This window comes from Ornithorhynchus anatinus, chromosome 13 (assembly GCF_004115215.2).
Source record: "Ornithorhynchus anatinus isolate Pmale09 chromosome 13, mOrnAna1.pri.v4, whole genome shotgun sequence".
Lineage (NCBI taxonomy): Eukaryota > Metazoa > Chordata > Mammalia > Monotremata > Ornithorhynchidae > Ornithorhynchus > Ornithorhynchus anatinus.
In genome coordinates, this window is record NC_041740.1 from 24890767 (window position 1) to 24907706 (window position 16940).

Below are 16940 nucleotides of genomic sequence, written 5' to 3' on the forward strand. Positions count from 1 at the left end.
ATTATTACTATTATTGGATAGGTGGAATATTAACCTTTAATAAGGATATAGGAAGAAGTTGGTTCTGTATGTCAAGGCACCCTCAACAAGAAAATGTCTAATGTTAATTACAATCAAATGGACTTTTAACCACACACTGAGCTTTAGATTAAAACAAATCAATCAATCATATTTATTGGGCACTTACCAATAAGTAAGAGCACTATACTAAGCACTTGGGAGAGTACAATATAACAATATAACAGACACATTCCCTGTCTACAAGCATCTTACAGTCTAGAGGGACTAATTTACAATCTAGAGGTAGGGGTCATGTTTAATCACACAATGAGCTTTAGATTAAAACAAATCAATCATATTTATTGGGCACTTCTTATTATTATCACCTTGTATCCTCCCCAGTGCTTAGAACAGTGTTTGGCACATAGTAATAATAATAATCTTGGTATTTAAGTGCTTACTATGTGCCAAGCACTGTTCTAAGCACTGGGGGGGAGATACAAGGTCATTGGGTTGTCCCACATGGGGCTCACAGTCTTCATCCCCATTTCCAGATGAGGTAACTGAGGCCCAGGGAAGTGAAGTGACTTGCCCACAGTCACCCAGCAGACAAGTGGGCGGAGTTGGGATTAGAACCCATGACCTCTGATTCCTAAGTCCCTGCTCTGGCCACCGAGCCATGCTGCTTCTGCTTCTTGTATCCTCCCCAGCGCTTCGAACAGTGCTTGGCATATAGTAAGCAGCGTGGCTCAGTGGAAAGAGCCTGGGCTTGGGAGTCAGAGGTCACGGGTTTGAATCCCGGCTCTGCCACTTGTCAGCCGTGTGACTGTGGGCAAGTCACTTCCCTTCTCTGTGCCTCAGTTACCTCATCTGTAAAATGGGGATTAACTGTGAGCCTCACGTGGATGACCTAATTACCCTGTATCTCCCCCAGCACTTAGAACAGTGCTCTGCGCATAGTAAGCACTTAACAAATACCAGCATTACTATGCATTCATTCAATAGTAAGTGCTTAACAAATACCATCATTATTATTATTATTATTCTCTGTGCCTCAGTGTCAAATGGGGATGAAGACTGTGAGCCTCACGTGGGACAACTTGATGACCCTGTATTTCCCCCAGCGCTTAGAACAGGGTTCTGCACATAGTAAGCACTTAACAATTACCAGCATTACTATGCATTCATTCAATAGTATTTATTGAGCCCTTGCTATGTGCAGAGCTCTGTACCAAGCGCTTGGAATGGACAAATCGTTAACAGATTGAGCCCGTCCCTGCCCTTTGACGGGCTCACAGTCTAATCAGCAAATAAGCAGCGTGGCTCAGTGGAAAGGGCACGGGCTTTGGAGTCAGAGGTCATGGGTTCGAATGCCGGCTCCACCACTTCTCAGCTGTGTGACTGTGGGCAAGTCACTTCGCTTCTCTGTGCCTCAGTTCCCTCATCTGTAAAATGGGGATGAAGACTGTGAGCCCCACGTGGGACCACCTGATTCCCTTGTATCTACCCCAGCGCTTAGAACAGTGCTCTGTACGTAGTAAGCGCTTAACAAATACCAACATTACTATTCATTCATTCAATAGTATTTATTGAGCACTTACTAGGTGCAGAGCACTGTACCAAGTGCTTGGAATGGACAAATCGGTAACAGAGTCAGTCCCTGCCCTTTGATGGGCTTACAGTCCAATCGGGGGAAACAGACAAGAACAACAGCGATAAATAGGATCAAGGGGATGAACATCGCATTAAAGCAATAGCAAATAAATAATAATAACAGTATTTGTTAAGTGCTTACTATGTGCAGAGCACTGTTCTAAGCGCCAGGGTAGACACAAGGCAATCAGGTTGTCCCACGTGGGGCTCACAGTCTTCATCCCCATTTTCCAGATGAGGGAACTGAGGCCCACAGAAGTGACTTGCCCCCAGTCACCCAGCTGACAAGTGGTGGAGCCGGGATTCGACCCCTTGACCTCTGACTCCCAAGGCCTTGCTCTTTCCAGTGAGCCACGCCCCTTCTCTCTTCTATTTCTACTCTATTCATTTAATATTTTAATATTAAAAATGATTATAGTAAGCGCTGAATAAATGCCAGGATGATGACGCTGCTGCTACTGCTCTTGCCCCCAAGAAGTGACTGGCCCCCAGTCACCCAGCTGACAAGTGGTGGAGCCGGGATTCGACCCCCATGACCTCTGACTCCCAAGGCCTTGCTCTTTCCAGTGAGCCACGCTGTTTCTCTCTTCTATTTCTCTTCTATTCATTTAATAATTTAATATTTAATAATAAAAAATGATTATAGTAAGCGCTGAACAAATGCCAGGATGATGACGCTGCGGCCGCTCTGGCCCCCGGTCACCCGGCTGACAAGTGGTGGAGCCGGGATTCGACCCCCATGACCTCTGACTCCCAAGCCCTTGCGCCTTTCACTGAGCCACGCTGTTTCTCTCTTCTATTTCTCTTCAATTCATTTAATAATTTAATATTTAATAATAAAAAATGATTATAGTAAGCGCTGAACAAACGCCAGGTTGCTGACGCAACGGCGGCTCTGGCCCCCCCGGCCCGCGGAGGCCTGCTCCCGGCATCCCCCGCGCGCCGCTCCCCCTTGGCGGGAGCGGCAGTTGGCCGGGGGGGGGGGGGGGGGGACGGGGAACGTCGCGCCGACGTGCTTGCGTCACGGCGCTGACGTCACGGCGCCGCCGCCGCGGGCTGGTCCGGCCCGGGATGCCGCGGCCGGAGGCGGCCGTGCTGTGCCGCGACGCCCAGGTGTCCACCCTGCGCGCCTTGTTCGGAGAGGTACCGGCCCCGCGCGCGGGGGGGGCAGGGGGCCGCCGCAGAGACGCTCCGCCCGTTGCCCCGAGTAACCGTCGTGGCACTTCCTAAGCGCTTACACTCTGCCAAGCGCTCCTCCGGGCGCTGGGGGAGATAGGAGGGGCCCAGGTGGTCCCACGTGGGGCGCACAGGCTTCGCCCCCATTTTGCAGATGAGGGAACTGAGACCCAGTCAGGTGTCTTAATAACGATGGCATTTCTGAAGCCCTTACTCTGTGCCAAGCGCTGGGGGAGATGGAAAGGGATCAGGTTGGCCCACGTGGGGCTCACAGGCTTCACCCCCATTTTGCAGATGAGGGAACTGAGGCCCAGTGAAGTGACTTAATAACGATGGCATTACTTAAGCCCTTACTCTGTGCCAAGCGCTGGGGGAGATGGAAAGGGATCAGGTTGGCCCACGTGGGGCTCACAGGCTTCACCCCCATTTTGCAGATGAGGGAACTGAGGCCCAGTGAAGTGACTTAATAACGATGGCATTACTTAAGCCCTTACTCTGTGCCAAGCGCTGGGGGAGATGGAAAGGGATCAGGTTGGCCCACGTGGGGCTCACAGGCTTCACCCCCATTTTGCAGATGAGGGAACTGAGACCCAGTGAAGTGACTTAATAATAACAATAATGTTAGTATTTGTTAAGCCCTTACTCTGTGCCAAGTGCTCTTCCAAGCACTGGGGGAGATAGAAGTGATCAGGTTGTCCCACGTGGGGTGCACAGTCTTCACCCCCATTTTGCAGATGAGGGAACTGAGGCCCAGTGAAGTGACTTAATGATGATGGCATTTCTTAAGCTCTTACTCTGTGCCAAGCGCTGGGGGAGATAGAAAGGGATCAGTTTGTCCCACATGGGGCTCACAGTCTTCACCCCTATTTTACAGATGAGTGAACTGAGGCCCGGAGAAGTGACAGTAATAATAATGTTGGTATTTGTTAAGCCCTTACTCCGTGCCAAACGCTGGGGGAGATAGATAGTGATCAGGTTGTCCTCCTTGGGGCTCACAGTCTTCACCCCCATATCGCAGATGAGGGAACTGAGGCCCAGTGGAGTGACTTGCCCCAAGTCACACAGCTGATTGATGGCAGAGCCCGGATGAGAACCCACGACCTCTGACCTCCTAGCAGCAGTGTGGCTCAGTGGAAAAGAATCCGGGCTTGGGAGTCAGAGGTCATGGGTTTGAATCCCGGCTCGGCCACTTGGCAGCTGTGTGACTGTGGGCAAGTCATTTAACTTCTCTGTGCCTCAGTTACTGCATCTGGAAAATGGTGATTAACTGTGAGCCTCACGTGGGACAACCTGATTACTCTGTATCTACCCCAGCTCTTAGAACAGTGCTCTGCACATAGTAAGCGCTTAACAAATGCCACATAATTATTATTATTGTTCCAAGCCCAGGCTCTTTCCACTGAGCCACACCGTCTCTCGAGCAGGGTGGTCTAGTGGATAGAGCATGGGCCTGGGCCTCAGAAGGTCATGGGTTCTGATTCCGCCTCCCACCCTTGTCTGCTGCGTGCCCCAGGGGAAGTCACTTCTCTCGGCCTCACTTCCCTCATCTGGAAAATGGGGATTGAGACTTAACCCCACGTGGGACAGGAACTGTGTCCAACCCAATTTCCTTGTATTCACCTCAGGGCTTAGTAGAGTGCCCAGCACACAGTAAGTGCTTAACAAATACCAGAAGCGGTGTGGCTTAATGGAAAGAGCATGGGCTTGGGAATCTAGGTTGTGGGTTTTAACCCCAGCTCCACTACCCTTCAGCTGTATGACTTTGGGCCAGCCACTTAACTTTTCTGTGCCTCAGTTACCTCATCTGTAAAATGGGAAGGAAGACTGTGAGCCCCACATGGGACAACCTGATAATCTTGTATCTACCGCTTAGAAGAGTGCTTGGCACATAGCGCTTAACAAATATCATCATCATAACCTTGGGTCTGCCACTTGTCAGCTGGGTGGTCTTGGGCAAGCCACTTCACTTCCCCGGGCCTCAGTTACTTCATCTGGAAAATGAAGATTAAAACCGTGAGCCCAATGTGGGATGGAGACTGTGACCTACCTGATTTGCTTGTATCCACCCCAGTACATAGTACAGTGCCTTGCACGTAATAAGCTCTTAACAAATACCATTGTTATTATTATTGTTGTTGTATTGTCCTCTCCCAAGCACTTAGTACAGTGCTCGGAACACAGCGCTCCGTAAATAGGATTGAATGAGTGCACACCAAAAGTGCTGGGCAAGATGCTGGGGGGCTGTGAGCAGATGTGGGCAGGCCAGGTTTCCTCAGCTGCTGCTGATAATTATCAATTATGGTACTTCTTAAGCACTTGCTGTGTGCCAAGCACTGTCCTAAGTGCTAGGGTAGATACAAGTTAGGTTGGTCACAGTTGGGGTTCATGAGCTTAACCCCTTATTTCAGATGAGGCAACTGAGGCCCAAAGAAGTTAAGTGACTTGCCCAAGGTCACCCAGCAGACATATAGTGGAGCTGGGGTTAGAACCCAGGTCCTTCCGACTCCCAGGCCTCTACTCTATCCACCAAGCCACACTGCTCAGCTCTAAAACATTTTGTTCCGTATCCCTAATTTATATTATTATATGACCCACCCTAGACTGTAAGCTTGTTGTGGGGAGGGACCTATCTACCAACTCTGTTATGTTATACTCTCCCAAGCACTTAGTAGAGGGCTGAAGCATTTTTGTTCCATATCCCTAATTTATCTCTCTGTATTATTGTCTCTCTCCCTCTAGACTGTAAGCTGCTTATGGGCAAGAAACTTGTCTCTCAACTCTGTCGCATTCTACTTAGGGCTTAGTATAGTGCTCTGCACAAAGAAAGTGCTCAATATGTACCATCGATTGATTGCTGCGCGGAAAGGACAGTATTCCGATCAGTCCGCTGATTCACCCCACCCATTATTATTATTGCAATTATCGTTATTATTGCATTTCATTCATTCACTCAATTGTATTTATTGAGCGCTTACTGTGGGCAGAGCACTGTACTAAGCGCTTGGAAAGCACAGTTCGGCAACAGATAGTGGCAATCCCTACCCAACAACGGGCTCACAGTCTAGAAGTATTCTAAACACTGTTCACTGTTTAATGCAGAATTATTGGTCTTCATAATGACCAACTTGGAAGAACCTTCATTCTTCAATCGGTGGTATTTATTGAGCACTTATGTTCAATATTGTTTAAAGCATTTGGGAATGTACAGTACAGTAGAAGTGATGAACATGATCCCTGACCACAAAGAGCACACAAGAGGAGACAGGCATTAAAATGAAGTAAACAAATTACAGAGGGGGGAATAGTAGAGAGTATTCTTCTGTTAATGTCTGGTTTTTCTGGCCACTCTGGAAGATGGCAGATTCTGAGATTATCCATCTCTTAAGAAATGTGTGCCCAGCTGAACAGTTTGAGGCAGAAGCTTTGAAACTCAATCTAGTAGGGCTTCCAAAACTCCTTTCAGGCTTGTAGTCTGAATTCAATACCAGAGGGCCTCAAGCACGTGGTTCAGCAGCAGAAAACCTCTAGGTTTTCCTCCAAGGGAGAGGAGGAAGGTGGCATATTCAGAGTTGTTTCTTTTTTTCTCTCAATAGTGTCTAGTACAGGTGTCATCAATCCCCAGTGTTAGAACAGGGTTTTCCATGCCTTCCTCCCGCAGTGGCTGGACCTCCCTCTGATTGAAACCATGTTCTCTGGTCTCACTCTGCTTTTTCCGACCTCCCACCACCACCACTTCCTGGGTTTTGCCCCTTGCCCTTGTCTTGCCCTCTTCCTCACTCTGCTTTACCTCTGTAGAGATGCTTGGGTGCCCGGGCCGGGGTCAGCTTGGGTCTGCCACGGCCCCTAAACCCACAGGCTGGGCTCAACCAGGCCAAAGCTGAATCAGAGGGGTTCAAGGATTGCCCCTCTTCAGTGCTGCACAGGGCCACCTGTAAAATGGGGATCGAGACTGAGACTCGTGTTGAACATGGACTGTGTCCATCCTGATTAGCTCGCATCTACCCTGGCGCTTAATACAGTGCCTGGCACATAGTAAATGCTTAACAGATTAGTTAAAAAAAGTGGGGGGGCAAATTGTTGAGGTACTTTGAGCCAGTAGGCAGCTCTCCCTACAAGGAGCTGTCAGTATTGACACAGCCAACTTAACATCTAGGGATGCTAGCTTCTCTCACTGTCCATATTTCAATAATCGATTAAAGTGGTATTGAGCCCCTTTTCTTGTGCAGAACACTGCATTAAGTGCTGGGGAGAGTACAATACAATAGTAGACACAATGCTGCTTGCCCTTAAGGAATTTAGCATCTACTTGAGAAGACAGCCATTTAAATAAATTACAGATAGGGGAAGCCACAGAGTAGAAGGATATGTAGATAAGTGCTGAGGGGCTGAGGGTGGAGTATTAAGGGCTCTAGGGGTACAGACCTAGGTGAATAGGCAGAGCGATTGGGGTGGGGAGATGAGAGTTTACTCAGGGAAGGCCTCTTGGAGGAGATATGATTTTAGTAGGACTTTGAAGATAGGGAGAGTAGGAACTGTTGGATATGTAGGGGGAGGGAGGATGAGAGAGAAGAGATTTTGGTACTGCAAGTAGGTTGGTGTTGTAGGAGCAAAGTGTGTGGGTTGGGTTGTAATAGGAGATGAGCTAGTTTAGTGGAGAAGAGAGTTGATGGTAAGGAGTTTGTGTTTAAGGTGGAGATGAATAAGCAATCATTGGTAGTTTTTGAGGAGTAGGGGAGCTTGTGGAGAACATGAAATGATCCAGGCAGCAGAGTGACGTATGGATTGGAAGAGGGGAAAAATGGGAGGCAGGAAGGTCAGCAAGGACCCTGATGAAGTAGTCAAGGTGGAATATAAATATTTGGATCAGGGTAGTAGTAATTCAGTTGGAGATGAGAGATCAGATTTTAGCTACATTGTGAAGGTAGACCGACAGGATTTGGTGGCAGACTGAATATGCAGGTGAGTTGAGGATAATGCCAAGATCAGGGGTCATTGAGGCAAGGAGGATGGTGGAGTTGTCTATAATGGGAAATTGGGGGGGAGGAGTGGGTTTGGATGGGAATATGAGGAGTTGTGTTCCTGGACAAGTTGAGTTTGAGATGACAGTGAGCCAACCATGTAGAGATATCCTGAAGGCAGGAGGAAATATGAGACTGCAGAGAAGGAGAAAGTTCAGGGTTAGAGAGGTGGATTTGTGAATCGTCTGTGTAGAGATGCTAAATGAAGCCATGGGGGTGACTGAGTTCTCCAAGGGAGTGAGTGAAGATGGGAAATAGAACGGGACCCAGAACAGATTTGAGGGGTGGGAGGCAGAGGAGGAGCCCATGAAAGGGACCGAGAATGAGCGGCCAGAGAGGGGGGAGGAGAACCAGGAGAGGAAGGTGGCACAAAGGCAAGGTTGGATCATGTTTCCAGGAGAAGGAGGTTGTTCACAGAATCAACACAGCTGAGATGACTAGGGAGACTAAGATGGAGCATCATCTGTCAGATTGGCCAAGAAGAAGGTGACTGGTGGCCTTGGATATAGGCAGTGCTAGGTCTCTTGGCAGTCACAAAGGCCTCAATCCTGAAAATGAGGGATAAGGGAAGGAGGAGAAAGTGGAAGAAGATGTGACTGGAGAGGTTTGGGGAAGATTTTAGGGTGTTCACACCTGATGGTTTCAGTTTTGTCGATGAAATATCAGGAGTGTGTGCTGTAGGATGCCACTGATTCCACCTGCATTCTTATTGAACATATTTTGGTTTTATTTTCCAATACAAAATAAGTTTACATTTAACTCTAAATCAAAGTTAATAGATTTCTTGCAAATGAAGAAAATTCCACAATTGATGTTTGCCTTTCTCCTCTAGCGTCATCATTTCAGCTTTCCAGCCATCTTCATTTATGGGCATACAGCCAGTGGAAAGACCTATGTGATGCAAACTTTGTTGAAAACATTAGAGGTAAGGTTAATAATTATTACTGTGGTCCTTGTTAAGCACTTACTATGTTCTAAGTGCCAGTGTAGTTACAAGTTAATCAGGTTTCAGAGAGTCCCCATCCCAGCTGGGACACACTAGACCACACTGCTTATCCTTCCTCCTGCCTCAACCCTTCCCCCACCCCCAAAGTTTATGTTTTCTTTAAATGGATCCATTTATTGCAAGTGGATTCAAAGGCATTAGGTTGCTCTGTCCCCATCCTGTCTTGTAATTTGCTGTCCTAAAAGGAATAAGCTAACTTCTCTCATTTTTTTTCCCCTCGCTTTTAGCTTCCGCATGTTATAGTGAACTGTGTGGAATGTTTTACTGTCAAACTACTTTTGGAGCAGATCTTAAACCGATTGGATTGCCTTAGTTCTTCCGAAAATGGATGTTCGTCTAATGTTGCCTGTGACTCGCTTAATGACTTCGTCCGTTTGTTTAAGCAAGTAACTCAGAATCGAGGCTTGGAGGATCAGACTGTGTACATTGTAAGTCGTTTAACTATATTACAGCAACTGATTCACTTATTTGTGCTCTGGAGATTTCCCAGGTTCAGTTATTAACTGAGGGCCACCCTTTCCCGGTTCTCTAGAAGCATATTTGTTTCGGACTCATCATTGAACTACAAAGAATGTATGGTAGAAATGGTTGTTGAATAAGATTAGGCACTTAATTGAGGCTTTAAACTATGGACTTAGAAAGCTATTAATATTGGAGAGAAATCATCCAAGAAGGATGAAGTTACGCAGAAGTTGGATACCTAAAAAGATATGCTAACAGGGACTGTGGGCACCCTGAAAATAAAAAGTCCAACTCTTGTTTTCAGAGCATTAAATTTTAATTTAATTTAATCTTCAGGGTGCCCACAGTCCCTGTTTGCATATCTTTTTACCCACAGTCCCTGTTTGCATATCTTTTTAGGTGTCACATAGCAGACAAATGGTGAAGCCGGAATTAGAACCCAGGTCCTCCTGGCTCCCAGGCCTGTACTCCATTCACTAGGCCATGCTGCCTCTATACAAGATAATGAAGTCGGACACAGTCTGTTTCCCACACAGGGCTCACAGTCTAAGCAGGAGGGAGAACGGGTGGTTAATCTCCATTTTTGAGATGAAGCACGTGAAGCCCAGAGGAAGTAAAGTGACTTGCCTAAGGTCACAGGGCAGCCAAGTGGGCAGAGCTGGGATTCGTATCCAGGTCCTCTCATTCCCAGGCCCACGCTCTTTTCCTCTCAACCACACTGCTCCCGAGGGTCACCTTAGGGATCTGGGCCCTCCGCGGCCGCCCTCCCCCACAGTTGTGTTTGAGAATGCTGCCAGGGGACCCAGGGATCCTGTGGTGGTCCCATGGGTGCAGCGAGACAATCAGGAGAGCCGTTTCCCCAGCTCCCTCTGTCATCGGGGGCGTGGGCAGCAGGACCCGGGACCACTTCCGTGTGCGCTGTCAAAATGGTCGATCCCACTTCTCCCAGGGGCAACATGTGCCACCTGGTTGGTTGTTGAGGCACCTGAAGAGACCACCGGCAAGTTTGTCTGCCAGTTGGCAAATTTCTAGGCCAATAATAATAGTAATGGGATTTATTAATCGCTTACTATGTGTCAAGCACTGTTCTAATCGCTAAAGTAGATACATGTTAATCAGGGTGGACACAATCCCTGTCTCACATGGGGCAAGTGAGGGTCCAGTTGTACATGACCGGGAAAAGCTGTTGGTGTTTTTTGCAAACGTTTTTATCTGTTCAAAAGTTAGAAGTTACTCAAAAATTGATTGCCAGTGGCAAGGAATTGAGTACCATAAGATAATGGCTAGTACTGGATAAACTCTACTCAAGACAGAAGGATTAAGTGGTAAATTAATGTCCCAACTCTGTTCTGCCTCAATACAGACAAGAGGGAAAAAAATCAATTTGTATGAATTAACCTGTTTTCTGGATTATAGGTTTTTGTTTAAATTGAGATTGATGGGAAAATTGCATAATAGGAAAATGGACAGGAAAGATGAATTTATTTCTTTTCATTCTAGGAGTAACTTAAAATATTTCACCCTCAATTAATTGAAAAGAAATGAAGATAAATGGTTGCTCTCATTTCTAGACTGTGTTGTCATTGAGTAGGGATTGTCTCTATCTGGTGCCGAATTGTACTTTTCAAGTGCTTAGTACAGTGCTCTGCACACAGTAAGCACTCAATAAATACGATTGAATGAGTGAATGTAGTGGTTTCTGCAAGGATCTTTTAGTTATACACAGGTACCTAACAATTACAGTAAATAAAGGAGACAAAATAATGTGTTCTATCTGAAAAATCAAAAAAACTTTGCACTAGGCCTTACTGCTTCCTCTTTTCAACTTCCAAGGGGACCATAACGTATCTATCAATCTCTTGTCTGGTTCATCTTGCTGATCACCTTGGTTATATACCTAGAAGATCAAGTTTAGTGGCATAGATTTGTGAATAAACTGTGTACCAGAAATCCATATTCACAGGCCACCTCTCATTAAGATGATTTTTCTAGAAGGCTTGTTACTCCCTTTAAGTAGGTGAAAAAACTTCAAGTGAAAGCACTTTCATGTAATACAATAAGGATTTTGAACATTTTCTTCAAATTGTAGAAAGGTACTTTCAGTTTGTATTATATAAATATGAATAAGACCAGGGCTGTCTTTCTCCAGGAAAAGCTTGTGCAGTAAATTCAAACCTAGAAATACTTGCTCCCCCCTCCCCCCGGCCCAAATTGACATTCTAGGGTTTTTTTCTTTTTGTTCTAAATGGTATTTAAGCACTTCCTATGTGCCAGATGCTGTTCTAAGGACTGGGGTAGAATACTAGGTAATCATGTTGGACACAGTCCCTGTCTCATATGGGGCTCATAATCTTAATCCCCATTTTACAGATGAGGTAATTGAGGCACAGAGAAGGGAAGAGATTTGCCCAAGGTCACACAGCAGACAAGCGATAGAACTGAGACTAGAACCCAGGTCCGTCTGACTTCTGGGCCTGAGCTCTAGCTACTAGGCCACGTTGTGTTTGAAAGGGCACATAAATGAGCACTGACTGTATGAGTAATGAACTGCATTTTTGTTGATAGGTCTTGGACAAAGCAGAGTATCTAAGAGACATGGAAGCAAACGTTCTTCCTGGATTTCTTCGGTTGCAAGAATTGGTAAGTGCTTGCCACCTTAGAGCCAGTGTTTGCTTTTCTCCTGGTTTGTTTTATGGTATGGCCTTGATCTTGTCCTTCTCGCTGCCAACCCCTTTCCCACATCCTCCCCCTAACCTTGGAACCCCCTTCAGCCACCTATACGCCAGACCACCACACTCCCCACCTTCAAAGCATTATTGGGGTCACATATTCTCCAAGAGGTCTTTCCTGATTAAGCTCTCTTTTACCCAGTTTGCTTTCCCTTCTGCCGTGTCTCTGCACTTTGATCTGTGATTTTGGTCATTTGATATTTGCCCCAGCCCCGTGGCACTTATGTATATAGCTAGACTATAAACTAGCTTTGGGCAGGGACCGTGTCTGCTAATTCTGTTATATTTTACTCTCCCAAGTGCTTAGCACAGTGCTCTGCACAGAGCAAACAATAAATATGATTGCTAAGGAGAGAACAATATTGCAGAATTGGTAGATATGTTTCCCACCCACAACCAGCCATAATTTGCTCTGCATTAATCAATCAGTGGTATTTATTGAGCAGTTACTGTGCGCAGAGTACTGTACTAAGGGCTTGGGAAAATATAATGCAGCCTAATTAGTAGATACATTTCCTGCCCACAACAAGCTTGCAGTCTAGACGTTAATAAAATCAGATGTATTAGTGAAATGAGATGTATGATGTATTGTAATATGTCTCTTTCTCGTCTCATTGCACACACAATGCAGTAGTTGTAAACTACAGAGTCTTTAGGATATTACCCTCAAGAAGACCATCTTCTGGAGATGATGGTGAATCAATCAACCCATCAATCAGTATTATTTATTCAGCGCTTACTATGTGCCGAGCACTGTACTAAGGGCTTGGGGGGAGTAGAATACAGTGGATTTAGCAGACACATCCCCTACCCATAATGAAAATCATGTACGTCGCTCTCTGTCTGCCAGATCCATCTGTCCTTTTTCAGTTACGTTTCTTCCAACTGAGTCTGGGCAACTGGCCAGCTGAGAGTATTGATCATCTTATTTGGATTATTGCTGATGGCATGCCGGGTATTCCAAATAATAATTATGGGGTTTGTTAAGCGCTTACTGTGTACCGGGCACTGTACAAAGCATTGGGGTGGATGCTAGCAAATCAGGTTGGACACAGTCCCTGTCACACTTGGGGCTCACAGTCTCAATCCCCATTTTACAGATGAGATAACTGAGGCTCAGAGCAGTGAAGTGACTTGCCCTTGGTCACGCAGCCGACAAGTGGCGGGGCTGGGATTTGTACCCGTGAGCATCTGACTCCCAGGCCCGTGCTCTATGCACTATGCCCTATTGCCGATGGGATGTTTTATTAGGATCGATTTGTACTAGAAATGAAGTACCATCCCTTAATGGATGTTGGGTTGTGAATCTTAAAAACCTGCTCTCTCCCTCTTGGCAACCAGCCTGCTGGGTCGAGTGCACCCTGCTGCCTGCTTCCTGGCTTTGTTGATTGGCACTAGCCCTCTGTTGGGATCAAAGCTTTCCCAGCCCGACACAGTCATTGCCCACCCTCTGACTGATGCCATTCCACCCCATAGCCAGTTCAATTTTTCCATATTTAATTCTGGGTCCAGGGAAATCAAATTATAATGATTCGCCTTAGCTTGTGAACTAAGAAATTCAACTCCTCACCAACTCATCACGTAGTGTGTGTGGTGCGTTGTTGTGTGCGTCTCAGTGCCCCTCTGCCATTCTCTGATGGTTTGGCCCTGTGCCCTTCTCTGCCGGCTCCTCTAATTATGCCTCATTTTGTGACTTCTGCTAACATTGACACTAGGCTTTCTGTTAGTCATGTAACAAGATTTGGTGAGTTAGAAAAGGCGACACCCCAGAAGCCTTCTGCTTTTTACCTTTTAAAACTGAGGCAGTTGTTTATTTACGGAATTTGCATTTTGCATAAAGATAATTGATTTCTTCAGTATTCAGTGGCAACAGTACCACAGATTGATCCAAAAAGCTTGGAAGCTTGAATATTTTGGGAGGAGGTGGGAGAAGGGTGTTACTTTGGCCCATTGTGTTTTTTCGTCCTTTTTTTTTCCTTAATCACACAGAGCCAGTGGGATTTTGGCGGCTGGAGAAATATGCTTTTAAGAACTGCTCCGAGTGTTCCTGTAAAAAGACTTAGCTCTTCATTATTCAAGTTGATACAGTTTCATGATTTGCAGGAAATAATACTCCTCGGATACCTCATGAGACACAAAGGAGACAGAATGTCATTTAAAACAGCCGGGGTTTCCAAAAATCTTGCAAATATGTGAGCTCCTTGATTAGGGTATCTAAATTGGCTTATTAATATGTAAATAATTGGCAGTAAATTGGGAATTTGATGAAATTCTTTGAATGAAAACTCCTAATAATTTTTGCATTAAGATATTCTAAACAAGTTCACCTTTATTCCTTTGTCACAGACCAACAGAAACGTGACTGTCATCTTCCTCAGCGAGATTGTGTGGGAAAAGTTTCGCCCAAATACTGGATGTTGTGAGCCATTCGTCTTGTATTTTCCCGACTACAGCATAGGTAAAATTTTCATTTTATTTCTTCTCTGGGTAAATCTGGGTAGGTGAGATTTAAAATCGGCATGAGCAAGCATGAATAATTATGTACCTGAAACTTCTAAAACTCAGAAAGTGCCTACCACGTGGGAAATTTAGATTTTTCAAACTAGGAGACGTTGTTGGAATCTCCTATCACAATGAAGAACAAAATGGAAATCTTAGGTTTACATTTTGAAAAGCAGTACTGTTTGGGGATGAATTTGCCTTAGAGCAGGAAGCCAAAAAGGTCTAAAAGTAGCTTTAGGCCCAGCTCAAGATTGTCCATGTCTGGTTGAGAAGCAGTGCGGCCTAGTGAATAAAGCACAGCCCTGGGAGTCAGAAGGAGCTGAGTTCTAATCCCAGCTCTGCCACTTGTCTACTGTGTGACCTTGAACAAGTCACTTCACTGCTCTAGGCCTCAGTTACCTCATCTGTAAAATGGGAATTAAGACTGTGAGTCCCGTGTGGACATGGACTGTGTCCAACCTGGTGAACTTGTATCTACCACAATGCCTGGCATATAGGAAGCACTTAACAGATTTCATTTAAAAAAAGAAAATCTGTTTAGCTGGATATACCCCAAAACTTAGCACAGTGCTTTGGCTAATAGAAAGCTTGTAATTAAGTGCCAGCCAAGTTACAGTGAGAACATAAAAGGCCTGGACCCTGCCTTTGAGCCTCTTATAGATTAGGAACTATAAACATTGGCCTATAAGGTTTAATTCCAGAAAGCGTCTTTTGCGGGATGGAGAAGAGAGGCAGCACATATAGAAAAATGTCATGTTAGAAACATAATGAAAAATTATGCCAATAAAGATAGAAGCAAAATACCTCCAATTCTGAGGATGGAGACATGAGCTGCCTTATTGGAAATGAATCCTGGTCTAGATTTCCATTTACCCTCAATATTCTGAGCAGGAGGTAAAAGGCTGTGATGTGTGAATCATTAAAAAAATAGTGCTATTTTAACAGGACACCTGCAGAAGATTTTGTCCCAGGATCATCCTCCTGAATATTCTGCTGACTTCTACGCTGCCTACATTAATATTCTTCTTGGTGTTTTCTACACTGTTTGTCGCGACCTGAAAGAGCTCAGACATCTGGTGAGTTACTTCATTGGTGTAATAAAAGGACTAAAATGATTTTTTTTTTTGTGGGGAAGCTATAGTTGGACAGTCTGGATGTTATAGAGATAGCTGTAACAAATGGAGGGAGAGAATATTGTACCATACCAACTGGGAAGATAGATTCAAAAAGATAATGACCCTGAAAATAGTGATCTGCTCATGAGATTTTCTCTTATCCTCACGGAAGAATGAAAGTTACCTCTATCCAACAGCAACCCTTCTCTTATTCCTGCAGTTCAGTGTGTGTCGGTTATATCGAATCCATGAGTTATAGCCATCTGGATTATCAATAAATGGTATTGATTTATGTGTCTCCAACCCCTTCTTTCCACCTCTCTTCAATCAGTGGTATTTATTAAGTTTGAGCACTTTGGAGTCGGTAGACTTGTTCCTGAACCTCTCAGACTAGTGAGGGAGAGAGACTTTAAATTACAGAGAGAGAGGGAAAAAGAGAGAGAGAGAAAAGCCCTGTCTAACTGTAGGATAGAAGATGATGAGAGGGAGAGAGAAAGAGAAAGAAAAGCACTGCACAAATGTAGGCGAGAAGATGATAAAGCTGGAAGGTTTTTTTTCCCCAAAAGGACCGAGGAGCTGCAAGGCAGTTGGAGAAGATTTGGCCCAGTTCTGGATCTCTCGACTGTGGAATGAGAAGCAGTATGGCCTAGTGGAAAGAAAACGGGCCTTGGTGTCAGAAGACCTGGGTTTTATTACAGGCTTTTCTAATTGCTCTGCCAATTGCTTAGCTATGTGACTTTGGGCAAGTCACTTAACTGATTGAGTCACTTCACTGAGTCATGTAACTGAGAAGCAGCGTAGCTCAGTGGAAAGAGCACGGGCTTGGAAGTCAGAGGACGTGGGTTCTAATCCTGGCTCTGCCTCTTGTCTGCTGTGTGACCTTGGGCAAGCCACTTCTCTGTGCCTCAGTTCCCTCATCTGTAAAACGTGGAACCTTGTATCTATTGCAGCACTTAGAACAATGCTTGGCACATAGTAAGTGCTTAACAAATACCATTATTATTATTATTATCTCCAGGCCTCAGTTTCTTCAACTTTAAAATAGGGATTCAATACCTGTTCTCCCTCCCACTTAGGACTGTGAACCCCCTGTGGGGCAGAAACTGTGACTGAACTTACTTATATCTGCCTCAGCGAATAGAGCAGTGTTTGACACTTAGTAAGAGTTTAACAGGTACCATAAAACAAACAAACGAAGGCAGCAAAGATGGGTGGCTGACTCGCCCAGGACAGAGGGATAGGATTTCTGCATTGAGGTTGTCCGATGTAATTTGGAGAC

At 45.4% G+C, this 16940-nt stretch overlaps 1 protein-coding gene across 1 annotated transcript in view; it reads left to right on the forward strand.

The window, feature by feature from the left end:
* The first annotated feature begins 2698 nt into the window (after positions 1-2698).
* ORC5 (origin recognition complex subunit 5) overlaps positions 2699-16940 on the forward strand; it is an 85405-nt gene continuing 71163 nt past the window's right edge. Inside the window, exons 1-6 of the mRNA XM_001508084.6 lie at positions 2699-2796; positions 8680-8772; positions 9081-9281; positions 11881-11955; positions 14391-14502; positions 15492-15622. Coding sequence (XP_001508134.2) covers positions 2725-2796; positions 8680-8772; positions 9081-9281; positions 11881-11955; positions 14391-14502; positions 15492-15622 — 684 coding nt within the window. The 5' untranslated portion in view covers positions 2699-2724. The remainder of the gene's footprint in view (positions 2797-8679; positions 8773-9080; positions 9282-11880; positions 11956-14390; positions 14503-15491; positions 15623-16940) is intronic.